The following is a 14,068-nucleotide window of genomic DNA, read 5'->3' on the forward strand; positions in this document are numbered from 1 at the left end:
GCATACCCCAGACCCATCAATTCCCAGGACTCCGGTTCTACCAGGGCTGTCCTGCATCCGTCGAACCACCCTCACGAACCGGGCCCCCGCCAGCAAAAGATCAGCGTCTATGTTGTGTAGATAAAGTCCGGGCGCACGTCGCCCAGATCCCTGATCTCCTGCTCGCTCTTTCCCTCGACCAGGTAGTCGCGCCTTCCCGTTTTGCGCATGTGGTTCTCGCGCCTCAACAAGACATGCGTGATGACGCTTCCGCCGAATAAACACACGAACATGTAGCCGAGAACGGTGCCGTGGCCGGTCCAGTATCGCGGCTTCTGCGGCGACATGTAGATGTTCGAGGAGACGACACCATTCATATTACCCCAGCCAACGACTATGCCGACCATGACGCCGCGCTTGAGCGAACCCTCGACGTTGTTGGACGCCCAGGTCAGCGTGTTGGGGACAGTGGGATAGATGCCAGCAGCACCGAGGAAAGTTCCGGCGTACTGCACGTGCGGGTTCTTGCTAGCGAGCAGCATGGCGAAACCGACACAGCCCATCAAAGCGACGGCCATGTTGGCGTAGCCACGATACTTGGTGCGGTCCGCAAACCATCCAACGAAGACGGTCATGGCTGCAGCAACGGCATACGGTGGCACGGACATGAGCTGAAGGTGCGTTCCCTTGTAGCCCATGCCGTCTTGGAGAATGGTCGGCAAAAAGAGCGAGAACGAGTACAGCGGGCATAGGCAACCCATATACTGCAGGGCGAACACCCACGTCTTCCAATCCTTGATAGCCTGAAACACATACTTGCGGCTGATCTTCTCTTCCTCGGCACGCGTCTGGTTGTCAGCTGTGAGACGACGCTGGGCACGCAGCCTTTCCTCGGGAGTGAGGAAACCTGCAGTGTCGGGGAAGTTGAAAACCATCTTCCAACAGAAGAGACCGACAAAAACAGTCATGAGACCCTCGAGGATGACTGCCAAGCGTTAGACGGTTCGGAGACCCATGTTGACCATTACTCACAAATCCAGCGCCATCCCTCATATCCACCAACACCTTCCATCTGGATGATGGCGGCGGCGAGGAGACCACCAAAAGATCCGGCCAAGGCAGCGGCAGAGAAGAAGAGGGCAGCACGGAAACCAAGCTCTTGGCGCTTGTACCAGCAACTTCGCGGCGTCAGCATTGCTTCTTTGTGTTCGGCTCAGGTGCACTCACGAGAGATAATAGTTGACACCCGGGAACAGACCCGCCTCGGTGAGACCGAGGAACCAGCGACACGCAAGGAGTCCAGCCTGGTTCTCGACGCAACCCATGACGGTCATGATGGCACCCCAGGCGATGATGATGGAAGTAAAGAAGACACGAGGCGAGTATCGCTTGAGGAGAATGTTGGTGACGGGTTCAGCGCCCGCGTATGAAATAAAGAAGATGGTCAAGGCATTGTTGTAGTCACGGCCCACCATGCCGATGCCCTGCTCTAGTTTGGCCGTCTTTGCATTTCCGATATTGGTTCGGTCTAGGAACGACAACAGATACAAGAGCGAGAGCCATGGGACGAGCCACAGATCGATCTTTCGCACCAGGGCCTTGTCCTAGGAGACTGTTAGAATGAAAGCAGACGAAAAGATGGAGAGACGGAGCGGTCGTACAAGGCGGGCGCGCTCCTCAGCGCTCTTGCCAGCATCTGGGTCGGGCAGGTCATCATGGAACTCAGGTGGAGAGCTCGCACCACTCTCGAGCTCATTGGAGAGGATCTGTTGCTTCTCAGTGACGGGATCGGGTACGGCTGCCATCCTGATGGTGTTGTCGTTGAAGTACGAGTGACAGCTGTCGAGACTGACCAAGGGAGGCAGGCCGGGGTATTATACTGCCCACGCAGCCCTTCTGGGACTGCAGCAACCACAGTGGAAAACGAACCAGGATTGCTTAGCGGCAGGACCCCATGGGGACGGTTCAATGGGACGAGCTTTTTGTCGCAAGTCGCTGCTTGGCTCGCCGCGGCCTTGGTGGCTGTTATAGCGAACCGGAACGGGGAGCAAGCTGCCAGGCAGCTTCACCCTTGGGACACCAACAGAAGACAAGGGAAGCCGCCGTGCAACGTTGCGCCTGCCCCATTGCAAGCTGTCGCGCTGCCAGATCCTGTACGCGGTCCACGTCAAGCCAAAACGAACACGGTGGAAGTTGAACTCTGTACAGACTTTTGTGTATCTTCACTCCATTCCACACTTTCTGGACTTCACTCAGGCAGTCCACGGTCACTCTGGCTGCGATACGCTCGAGTACCGGGCCAAGCGCTTCATTCAGGCAGGTCAGATGTTCCAGAACAGACGGGCTGGCGTCGGGTTCGCTGCTGGGCGTTATCTCGTCGACGCTCAGGAACGCCACCCAAGACCTTGGCAACAGCGCCCTCCAGCCATGTAAGGATCACGCAGCAGCAGTGTCGGGGCGTGTTGCGTCCACGCGAGCGACGAAGCTTTGCCCAGCAGTCGCACGCAAAAAGATGCACGCAGCGGGCTTTCGGCGCGGTCACAGCATTTCACGATGTTTTTGTGGTGTTGAGCCTCATCAGACGATACTGGCGGGCGGTTTCCCCGCAGACACGGTCGCGGGGCGGGCAATCCATCCATCTTGGCTGCCCATTGGCGCACTAACGCCCCGCCCTCCGCTCCTCTCGTTCACTCGCCCTCCCCGCGCCGCCAGTACGCAAAATCACACCGTCGCTGGCTGCTTACAGTATAGACGCAGCCGATGAATGTCGGATAAATGGTAGGCGGCGCCGCTGCAATTCGCCCGCACAGATGCCGCGCGCTGACGCCACGGGGATTCGTGCGCTTGGCCGCATATCCCACCCCGGACTGGCCATTGTATGCGTGTGCCATCCTCGCCCGTCGCGCAACGCTGGACCTGGGTCGCGGCGTACCGGCCGCCAGGCCACACGTGGAACGCGGCTATCAAGCACGGCTCGGTGCCCGCTATTGCGAGCAATTGCAAGAGGATGTGGGAGCGGATGCGACACTGGGGAGGCTGTGTATGCCATGCCGAAGCCTCTCGACCGATGACTGCCCGGCCAGACTTGACTCATTTACTTTTGCAGTAGTCAGCGATACTTCCCAGCTCATTAACCAAGCGATTGTTTCGAGCCTGTAATATCGAATGCAGTGTAAGCGCGCTGCATAGGGTTCGTAGGGCAGAGCTGGCCATCTGACGGCCCATTCAGCCCTGAACCTAGACCACCTCGATAGGGTGCTTCAATGCATGTTACTGAAGTCCAAGCGCTTTCTTTTGAGATCTCTGATAGCAGCCACCAGGCACACTCATAGATTTGACAGATCTTCCGGTAAGCGATGCGGCGTAGTCTTCGCTCCGACCCTTGCCTCTCTATCTGCATGAGCAATTTGATGCCACTGCAGAACGTGTCCTACGATTCTATATCTCTTGCAGAATCTACCTGCAACGGCGCTGCGTTGACCGTTGCTGCGGTGGCCTCGCCTAGGTTTCATTGACGATTCTCGTGCGAAGTCATACAACATATATAGCCAAACACTTGTCGAGCATGTCTCACCTGCAGCGCATACATGCAGCCTCGCCGCCTCTTCTACGGGCTAGATAATGAATAATGGGCTGTAAGAACCGGACCTCTTTCTCCCTATCGAGCTCATAGAGTATATCCTCTTCGATCGGCATTTTTACTACCTGATGTGTGCGTATTGGATCACCGATTCGAATCCTATCGCTGCTTACCCTGGGCATATATCTCACTCACTTCTTGTCTCAAACTCCCAACGCACTGAGAATATCTGGATAACTTTAATAATCATACTGTGCACGTCTCGTATACACAGCTGACACTTCAATATCCCGGACCGTTCTCGAGCCAATACCTTCCACTAAGTTGTTGCTTTGATCCAATTAAATGGTTATGCTACTGACTATGGCTTCCCAAAGCATTGTCTTTGTCGCTCGCACTAGATTCAGTATTATTGAGGGTTCGAGAGTGACCGTGGCCTATGGTACATCATATGCGCAATTCTTTCATCGAACTGAAGACTACCGACACTTCGAAAATGCATCTTATGGTCATAGATATAATCAGATCGTTCATCTTCGTCATATTCACCGTTATCACAACAGTGTTAGGTCGTGCATTATTACAATGCCCCCACTTGCAACCAGCAAGGCTTCATCAAGGTTCCGACCCCTCTTGTCACTGCCGAACATGTTGCACTATCAACTCGATGCCGGCCCGTGTATAGGCAAACACCAAATTTCCAAGAGCATCACTATCGACATTGGTGATCAATTCATGATAATCATGGTACATACAAGATTTATGCGGCGCTGCACAGGGTCTGCGATTGCGATGACTTGCATTTGGATCACGACCACAGCAGCCATCAACAGTTTTGGTTCTGCTCAGACGTCGCTGCTAAATGTGTGCGACCACAATGTAAGCTCCATTCATCACGTTGCAGCCGTTGCGGCTACAAGCACCGAATACGACACCACGTCGTTGGTCCAACGTCACAGAAGAACAAAGATACATACGCTCGTCATACACAACCATGTAGCACCCGGACACACCCCAACACCAAAACGCTCAGCCCCACATGGCATCTATGCGCGTGGTCAAGTGCACGCTCGCACCGACCAACGTAGCGGCGAGTGTCACGATGCACGACGGGTACCTGCGGCGGGGATTTACGATAAAAGGGTCACTGTATATAACTCGGAGAAGGGATGCGTCGGCTACCGATGCGCATAGGTGTGGTCATCGTGTAAGACGATGTGTTCACACAGGATAGGGAACGGAACAGATTTCCAGAGCTGTGGGGAGCTCCAGTAGGTTACGAGTAATTTTCTGTAGTCATACATTATACATTGTTTTCATATCGCATACTATCACGACTTCTATCTCGTCAATCTACGAGCAAACGTCCAACTTCGCAACGCTCGGATCGTGGTCGCTGATCTGCGCTGCCTTGTCCACCCACGTGTTGATGTGGATGTGCTCGTACTGCGCGTGCTTCTTCAACGAGTTGGAGATGAACATGTGGTCGAGCTGCTGCGCCTGCATATCAAAGAGGTAGGTGTACCGCTCGACAGGCTTAATGTTCGCCACGGCATCGAGGTCGTTGAGACCGGAGGTCTGGACATAGCTCTTGAGCGGGGCAACGGAGATGAATTCGTTGAAGTCGCCTGCGGTGATGACGCGAGCGTTCTTGTCTTTGGCGAAGATGCTCTGTCAAACGTTAGCGGCGCTCGTTCATCAGAAGATATCAACTTGATTACCTTTACGAAGTTCGCAGTCAAATCAGCCTGCGCCTGGCGATCCTCCACGCCACCGTTGACCGGCGGCCTCGCATCACCCTGAATACTGCTACTCCCACCCTTGGACCCGAAATGCACATTCACAGTGAAGAACTTGCCCTCGCTCTTGCCCTTCTTACCCAGGGCCTCCCATTGCGCAACGAGCGGCTTGCGGCTCGCAGTCCACGCCTCGTTGGTGGGATCGATAAGACCAGGGTTGTACTTGAGGGTAGGGCCGGCAAGGACCTCGTTAGCATCGAGGGAGCCTCCTGGATTCGGCTTGTACAGCCGGATGAGCGAGGGCTTGTAGAAGTAGGCTGTGCGGATGTTGCCGCCTGGGGCACCACCGTCTTGGTCATCGACGGGGTCGACGTCAGTGAAAGCGTATTGTGGCCCACCACTGTTGGCGATGGCAGCGGCAAGCGTTGAGAGTGTGAGGTTTGCGGAAACGATGGCGTCGTTGGTGGGGCCGTTGTCGTCCTGTACCTCCTGCAAAAAGACGAGGTCGGGAGATTTGAGATAGTTGACGATGTGCGAAGCAATAGCGCCGAGGTGGCTGCTGTTGGGTGACAGGTTCTCGACGTTGTACGCGCCGAAAGTGATTCCATTGCACTTTCCGTCAGACTTCAGCTTGGTCGCGGAAGGGAGAGCGGGCTTCTGAGACTTCTTGACCTTGATGGCGGTGGTTGGAAGGATACGGTAAAATCCAAAAGCTTGAGTGACAATACCAGTGATCTCTTCCAAGTCGTCTCCGAGCTTGGTAGTGGATGGATTCGAAGTTCCGTCAAGGGGTGACCCAATGATAATGGTCTCAGGATTCGCATCCTTCTCGGTCTGAGTCAAGCCATCACGGCCGTTACGTCCAGTGACCTTCCAGTCGCCGATGACCCATGTATCTCCATAGTTATTGGGCTTGTTGACGGCTGTGGGCTTCCGCACTGTCACGAGCTCGCCGGACAAGCTCTCCCAGAAATCCATACCGTACTCCTTGGGCTCGAGCACAGGGTTTGCGACCGAGATTAGGGAAACGTTGTTCGGCACGCCAAAGACAAACCCGCCATCAAGACTGCTGAATTGCTGGGTCGGGGGATCCGACGTATCCTTGCCGATGACGAGTGCCTTCACGGTGTTTCCACTCGATAGCTTCTCCTCCAGTGTCGGGCTCGCCAGCTCAGTCAGGTAAACGTAAGCCTTGCTGGATCGGTATTCCGAAACCTTTCCTCCAATAGATATGGCATCTCCAACAGTCAGATTATTGGTAGAAGCAAACTTCGCACCGAAGACATAGATGGATTCCGAGGTCCTCGCATCGCGATCCGGCTTGGTCGAGCGAATCCAGATACCATCGGGGCCCTTCGCAGTCACAACACCAGTGACATTGGAAACCGTCTGTCCACTGTAAGGCGAGAGGAACTTGTTGCCGTTGATTTCAGCGATAGTCAGCGCAGAGGAAACAGCGACCGAAGCCGCGAGGCCAACAAGGCGAAGGAGAGAAGCCATCGTAGCGAGTCCGATATGCTCTGCCCTCCAATGCTAGGCGCAACCCTTGCTCTTATACTCCATAATGCCCAGACACGCAGGTCGTGTTTGCGGCCTGGCCGCCGTGTTCTCTGCCATTTTTGCCATAGTAGGAGAAATGATAGTGCGCGAGTATCGATTGCTGGACGGCGGAACTGCGCGATGTCTTCTTGGCAGGCTGTGGCGGTAATGCCCAGATGGGGGCTTGAACGCGTGCAGCAGGTGGTTGGTTGAGGGAGGGTGGCATGCACCGAGGCTATGGTTGGATTAGGAAGGCGGGACTGGCATTGGATGGCGTCGGAGATGAAGCGGCCATGGCCGTGGGGCTGACATGTCCTCGACACACGACACTTGTACTCAAGGGCGATTCATCCACGCCTCTTACGCGATTCGACTGCACGACAGTATACAAGCTTCGATGACTTCTACTGTGACTATTCCTGGTTGACAACGTGGGCACGAGCCATGCGGCCACTGGTAGAGCTGTACAACGACGAAGAAAGACGCGACAGCCAATCACGCGAATGATTTGCATGTTGGTGTCGTATGAAGAATCATCTGCCTTTCCCTAGACTGCTTGCGTGGCGTGATCGGAGAGATCAAGGAGAGTCTGTACTCGCAACTGGTACGACTAGTTACAAAAGAGCGCTGGCCTGGACAGCAGGAAGACGAACAATGACAAAAGCGCGACAACACTGCGCGGACCATTGACTCCCTCAACACCCCCATACCTATTCTGTCCTGAGAGGGTTCCCGATGGCTTAAGCAGACGTCTTATCCGCTTCACTAGGGACACTACAGCAGCATTAGTACTTCCAGTTCTCTTCTGGGTGACTCCAGTTGCAGTCATCAAGGTCTATGGTGATCACCGTTTCTGGAAAAGAACAAGGCATGTCCTAGCTTAGAGTAAGCCAAGCTTCAAGCAGGTACTCCTATGGAGACGAGACGGGAAATGCATGCAAGCAAGAATACAGCGAACGTTTGGATAGGGGTGTTGTATCTTACCTGTGTATTTGCGTCTTCCATGGAACCGATGACCAGCAACCTCCTGTTCAAAATCTCTCGATTCCCTGTATTCGTGACGGAGGTCCGCGTTCCCGTCAATTATCTCCGCTACGAGCATTTCGTCAAGCAGAGTTAGCGGCTCATCGTCCGTCAAATCTTGACCTTGTTCGACTAAAGCATACAGACACTTCGAAATGTGAGCGAAAAGCTGCTTGACGATAGGCTCGTGCTTCAGGCGTTGATTACGCATGACCGCGCGCCGAAGCAGCTGGTCTTTCGTGTAGAAGTTGAAGGTCCCGACGATTCCGAGGTCCATTTGTTGAACCTGCCATTCGCAAACCCGGTTCGCCCAAGCAATCCGCCTTTCGTTCTGAAAATACCGCAAGAGGAGTTCTGGGTGTTGCACAAGTTGAGAGACAAGTCCGGTCGGCATCGGCCGGGCAAAACGGACAGGTACTTGCTGTGCGCACATGTTTGCCAAGCGCCTGAAATGCTTCTCCCGCCAGCTGATCTCTTTTTCTAAGCGGTCCCTGTCCTTATCGAGTTGACGGGCTTCGTAAAAGGTGTATTCTTTATCGATCGCGGCCCATTCATCGGACATGCGGAAAGACGGAGGTGGAGAGAGGTCCTTCAGCGCTGGACTCGAAGGGTTCGATTTGCTGGTCGCCCCTTCAACCGTACATGGTACATCGTGGAGGACGCTTGTGGGCGCTGAGTCAGGTACTGGCTCGCAGTATAAGTCGTCGTCGGTATCGCTAGTAGACATTGTTGATGATACGGGCGATCGAAAAAAAGAATAGATGGAGTTCGGTCTTAAGTGGAACGTCAAAGAAGTTGAGGTTAGGTAAACCCGCGAGGAGAGGAAAGCACGCGCCAAAGTCCTCGAACCTTCCGTCTGAGTGAGACTCACCTTCACCGCTGCTCAACTGAGAATCTTTAGGTGCAGTGCTGGCGTTGGTCGCACCTGCAGTTACCCGCTCGGTGTTTGCAGCAGCCGAAAGTTTGTTAGCTGTATGAAGTTACGTCGTCAATCCGATGTGCAAAAGCAACGATTACCGGCTTGATATGCTTCCAAACTGCTCTGCAACGACATATGCTCGGACTGCTTTTCCGACGTGCTGCGGTAATAGGTCAGCCTGCCGCTGAGCTCGTAGGTGCGTTGAAAGGTTTTGCTGTCCTCTTGATGTTGTCTGCCATGGTAAACTTCCGGTGAGCCACAACTTGCTGCTCCGGCTCTCTGTATTTCAGACCCAAGAATTGTGCTTTGAGCGATCATCTACGAACGGGAGTTAAAAGGGTTTTGGTTGAGGAACGGACACGATAGACTCAAGTACGACTATCTATAACAGCTCAGCGTGCCGAGAAAGCTACAGAGTTCAATTCGTTCGCTCCGACCAATTTCGAACCCTCGGTCAAGATTTGGTGATATCTTCTCTAGAAATGTAGATGCAGACTTGAAATCGGCACCTGGGCAAATCGACATGCACGTGATTGAGCGGGCGGGCGTTTAGCCAGGTAGGGCCTCTCCTCCTTCTTCATCCAACACGGACATAGCCTCACCACCATCCTGTGCCATCCCCAAACATTGGTTCCATTTCGTGACCTGGAAAATGCTTTCGCACACCGTTTACGCCATCCAGTATCGATGGGTGAATTGCTGCCAATGATGCGGGGTCTGGGTACTGACAGGGAGCTTCCGGCAGAAATAGCCATCGCGTCGGGTCTGACACGAGGCCACACGAGATCTGATATTTACCCATCCGCAAACATGGCAGTGGGCTTCGGAATTGGTGCATCGGTCTTACAAATTATCGTGCATACGCATCGTATAAGGCGATAGAGAAGCGATGTTCACAAATGGGCCTTGGGCATCGTGTGAGCCATCTTTATATGCTTGACTGCCGTCAAGGTGTATCAGGTATGCTTCTCGATCTTGTCTGCTCGACATGTTTGTCTTGGGAGCTTTCTTTCTGCTCGCAAGCACCGTGCTTGGCGTCAACTTTGACTTTGAGAGCATTGAGCTCACGGAGTCAGAAACAACTCAATTTCCAGCCATCCGATTCGCCGATCCCGCACGACCTTCATCACAGGAAGAATGTCGATATACTCCTGACGATCATGAGTGGCCGAGCGTTGAAGAATGGAAGCTCTTTAATGAAACCCTCGGTGGTATCCTGCTCCAGCCTCGGCCTTTGGCAATGTCATGCTACGCAGGGCCTGAATACGATGCTACCAGATGCGCGAGTTTGCAGAATACTTGGAGAAATATGGCTCAGCAGTGAGTCACTAGACAGGCTAGAAGTCGACGGTTACTCAACTCAGACAGCGCAAATCATCCTATCAGCGTGATGTCGCAGTGGTCTTCAGGGATGACCTGTGTTCCAACGAACAATCCTAATTCGACTTGTACCCAAGGTGGATACCCGGTGTACACTGTAAATGCAACGACTGTACGTCATGTGCAGATGGCGGCCAACTTTGCGCGCAATAAGAACATACGGCTTGTTATCAAGTACGCGACTTCCACCGAGTTGTTCCAGTACCGTTTGGTGATCTGCTAATGCTTTCATAGAAACTCCGGGCACAACTTTAATGGCAACAATATTGGTGGCCATGCTCTGTCAATTTGGGTGCATAATTTACGAGGCCTGACCTACTACGCAAATTATACAACCTCTGGTTATACTGGTCGCGCAGTAGCACTGGCTGGCGGTACAAGAGCGACAGATGTGAGTCTTGCGTCGAGGACCTACAATACAACCATTTTGAACGCGGGCAGCGGCGACGTCGCAGTCGCAGGCGGATACTTCCAAGGTGCCGGTCATAGTTCATATGCAAGTTTCTACGGTCTCGCAGCAGATCATGTGCTGCAGATCAGGGCAGTCACCGCCGATGGGAGGTTTGTCGTGGCGGACGCAAAGACAAATGCAGCTTTGTTCTGGGCAATTAGGGGAGGGGGTGGAGGTACGTTATCCCCTCATCTCGTACGAGCCAGGCATTGACGGATGACAAGGTACCTTTGGCGTCGTGACCTCCATAATTGTTCGGTCGTTTCCTCTAACACCAATCACCAGCACGAGCATCTCCTTCTCAACGATATCCCGGCCTGGACTACCAGGCGTGTCAAATGATGCCTTTTGGACTGGCATACAAGAGTATCTAAACTTTTCAACATCACTATGCGATAATAAAGGATTCGGTTACAATTTCATCAGGCATGCTTCGAGCTCTGGCGCTACCGGACTCAGCTTTACCTCTTCGCTATCACTGCCGAATCGCACGATCGGCGAGCTGCGAAACTTTACGAGACCCCTCCTGCAAAGACTTAACGAAGCCGGTATTCCAATATCTGTGCCTACAATGCGAACTGCAGACGTGCCAAACATGCAAGACCAGAAGCCTGGCATTGCAGAACGCGCACTCGGCGACACTGTCGGCAACACTCTCATAGCCTCACGACTCTTCCAGCGGTCCAATTACGCCGACAACTCTTCCATTTCCGATCTACTCGCCACAATACGTTCAACAGTCGAGGAAGGCGGCTACGACATCCACGGCCAAGTCATGGGTCCTACGCTCTCGATCTCTGGCAACCCTAATAACGCCGTGCTTCCGGCATTTAGAACGGCGATCATGCACACGCAAGCCTACGAGCCTAATGCGTGGTGGGATGGCATGGCTGTTGTCGAAATTCCCGAGCAGCAGGCTGCGCGACATGGCAGGCTGCAGTCGTATATGCGGCGGTGGAGGGATATTACCCCGGAGGGTGGAGCGTATATGAATGAGGGAGACATGCAGGACCCGGAGTGGAAGGAAACGTTCTACGGGGAAAACTACGAGAAACTGCTTGAAGTGAAGAAAAAGTGGGATCCTGAGGGCTTGTTTTGGGTCATCTCCGGGATTGGCAGCGATGAGTGGGAGGTGAGAGGAAGTAGTGGAGGTGGGAGGGACGGTTTGTATACGCAAGATGGCAAGTTGTGCAGAACAGATAGCAGATGAGGTCATTTAATTACATTGTGGATAGGGTGTTCTCAAGGGCTAGTAGCAGCAGTCAGAGGTTTGAAGAAATTGCGGGGACAAGAGATGGTGCAGAGGCTCTTACCTTCTGGGAAGGAGCAACCATATGCACCCGACTGCCTTTACTGGATATCCATGTCCTCGTTTGCCTTCGTCGTCAAGGCCTGATGACACCTAAATGTGTTCTTTTGTTTCGCTACAACTACCTCCCCTGCTTTCCCCACGCCCTACAGATTCCTCCCTAACACAACACTCGAACATAGCAAATTCCTCGACAATTACACCACCACAACTACCAGTAAGTTCTCTTCTGCCTCCTATGTCATGCCCCCCACTCACCATAGCAGCTACGATATCAACAACAATGGCAACAAACGGCGCCCAGAAGGAAACCTTCGCCACCTCCAACGAGGCCGCCGATCTAGGCCAAGAGCGATATGACCAAGACACCGCCGCCATTGGCGACCGCGACGACGCGCTCTACGCCAACGGCCCCGTCCTCGTTCGCCAAGGTCGCGCCCCCGCTGGCATGGAGCAACAAATCTTCGCTTGGTCAGCCTTCCAATACGAGACCGAGGAGCGCAACAGCCGCGAGGAGCTCAAGGGCGACTTGCACGGTGGGCAATTGCATCGGCAGAATCGCGCCGCTCGTGGTGAGCAAACGGGTCCGCCACCCCCGAGGGAGCCGCGTAGAGGCAAGGATAGGCGTGGCGGACCAGGTGGTATGACGGGTAGCAATGCGCAGGCGAACCCAGGCCTGGAGCCCTTGATTTGTGGCAGGAGAGTGGATGACAAGACGCCGAAATTGGCGAAGGGAAGGCCTGAAGAGCTGGACGAGGACTTGTTCTGGGATAAACCGATCTGCTGAGGCGCTTGTGGCACGCTGCGTCACCAGCACAGGTAACTAACGTCAACTCAGACGAGGCCTTGAATTTGACTGCTTCTTTGAGACAGCAGCAGTCGGTGGTCGCGCATCATACGAGTGCACCTAAACACAGATCTATGCTAGTAATGTGGGAGGAAGCATTATAATGTGCATGAAAAAAGTAATTCGAATGTTGATAAGTTACATTACCACGAACAGTAGTCGAATGAACTCTCTCCATGTCCCCAACCATCATTGACTGCAGGCGGTTAAGAATTCGCTAGATATAGAACTAATCATTGTGTTGCAAGTCAGAAGACAATTGATTGATTTAACATCGAGATTCGGATCTGAGAAATTTGACACAAACATGTAAATTGTGAATGAAACATTTTAGAACATCATCTTGAGCAGAGAAAAAAACTCGGAAGCAGCTGATAAAATTGATCAAATGAGTTCAATGGTTGAAAAGGGCCGCTCGATCAGTGCGCGACCTTCTCGATGCCCTCTCTCTCTCTCACTTCATCACTGACCTGTGCACGCTCGCGGATCAGGCTGCCGCGCAAACGCGCCTTCCAAAACCGAGGCGCACGGAGACTAGTTCCTAGATATAAAGTCCACTTCCCCCGTTCACTCCTCTCCCTCACCTTTTCTCACTCTTTCGTCTGCCGCTTCAAGTGACAATCTTATCTGCCATCCAACATGGCAATGGAGACTCATCAACCGCAAACTGCTTACAGTAACGCTTAGCTGGGACGAAATTGCCCTTAAGGCTTATAAGTCATTACAGGATCATGGAGTTCAGAAGTGCTTATAGAGTTTTTCTTGACTAATACAACGGTCAGTTGTCGCCTTCTGAGCTTCATGGTTTCATGGCAGTGGCTGGCCTCAGTGCATACAGACTGGCGATGTACTGGATGAGAGTCGGCCGCGGTTGTGGTATGCGTACATGCTCATCAGAGCTGTACCCGCCTGGAGTACCTTCTGGCTTCCGTCTGTGGTGATTCGGAGCCGCCTTCTTTACAGTTGACCCGGCCATACAACATGGCACTGCTGTTCCTCCTGTGACTCAATCAGGGCTCAGATCAAGCACCAAGGACACTAAGCGGACGACATACTACGAGGACGACAGGACTATTACGACAACGACAACGGGACTACTACGACAACAGCGACGATCAGACCATGAGGACGACTACAGCAACCATCAACGACCCACGGCGAAAATCACGGCAATCAAGGCCACCAGGACGAGGTTCCGGACCCGGACTATACCATCTCTTTTTTCATTGAGCAATCGGCCTTGTAGCCGGTGCTTGAGGAAGAATGAATTACGTGGCGCCATTACCCTCGTCGTTTCCCCAA

The 14,068-nt window shown here is 53.3% G+C and overlaps 4 protein-coding genes across 4 annotated transcripts; 1 reads left to right on the forward strand and 3 right to left on the reverse strand.

Moving 5' to 3' along the window:
* Positions 1-107: 107 nt before the first annotated feature.
* Positions 108-1,784, reverse strand: N0V89_005898 (uncharacterized protein; the record flags this gene model as incomplete). The annotated part of the gene is made up of 4 exons (XM_056214672.1): positions 108-964; positions 1,012-1,157; positions 1,207-1,583; positions 1,641-1,784. The coding sequence occupies 4 exons, from the start codon at positions 1,782-1,784 to the stop codon at positions 108-110; spliced, it is 1,524 nt and encodes a 507-aa protein (XP_056071939.1).
* Positions 1,785-4,912: 3,128 nt separating this feature from the next.
* N0V89_005899 (uncharacterized protein) lies at positions 4,913-6,861 on the reverse strand (the record flags this gene model as incomplete). The annotated part of the gene is made up of 3 exons (XM_056214673.1): positions 4,913-5,230; positions 5,281-6,823; positions 6,857-6,861. 3 exons carry the CDS (start codon positions 6,859-6,861, stop codon positions 4,913-4,915), a joined length of 1,866 nt encoding a protein of 621 aa, XP_056071940.1.
* A 586-nt stretch (positions 6,862-7,447) lies between these two features.
* N0V89_005900 (uncharacterized protein) lies at positions 7,448-8,587 on the reverse strand (the record flags this gene model as incomplete). The annotated part of the gene is made up of 2 exons (XM_056214674.1): positions 7,448-7,611; positions 7,822-8,587. The coding sequence occupies 2 exons, from the start codon at positions 8,585-8,587 to the stop codon at positions 7,448-7,450; spliced, it is 930 nt and encodes a 309-aa protein (XP_056071941.1).
* A 1,699-nt stretch (positions 8,588-10,286) lies between these two features.
* On the forward strand, positions 10,287-12,706 carry N0V89_005901 (uncharacterized protein; the record flags this gene model as incomplete). The annotated part of the gene is made up of 4 exons (XM_056214675.1): positions 10,287-10,333; positions 10,394-10,785; positions 11,015-11,773; positions 12,186-12,706. 4 exons carry the CDS (start codon positions 10,287-10,289, stop codon positions 12,704-12,706), a joined length of 1,719 nt encoding a protein of 572 aa, XP_056071942.1.
* Positions 12,707-14,068: the final 1,362 nt, after the last annotated feature.

The sequence above is a fragment of the Didymosphaeria variabile genome (assembly GCF_027946475.1).
Source record: "Didymosphaeria variabile strain IMI 356815 chromosome Unknown scaffold_4, whole genome shotgun sequence".
Taxonomy (NCBI): domain Eukaryota; kingdom Fungi; phylum Ascomycota; class Dothideomycetes; order Pleosporales; family Didymosphaeriaceae; genus Didymosphaeria; species Didymosphaeria variabile.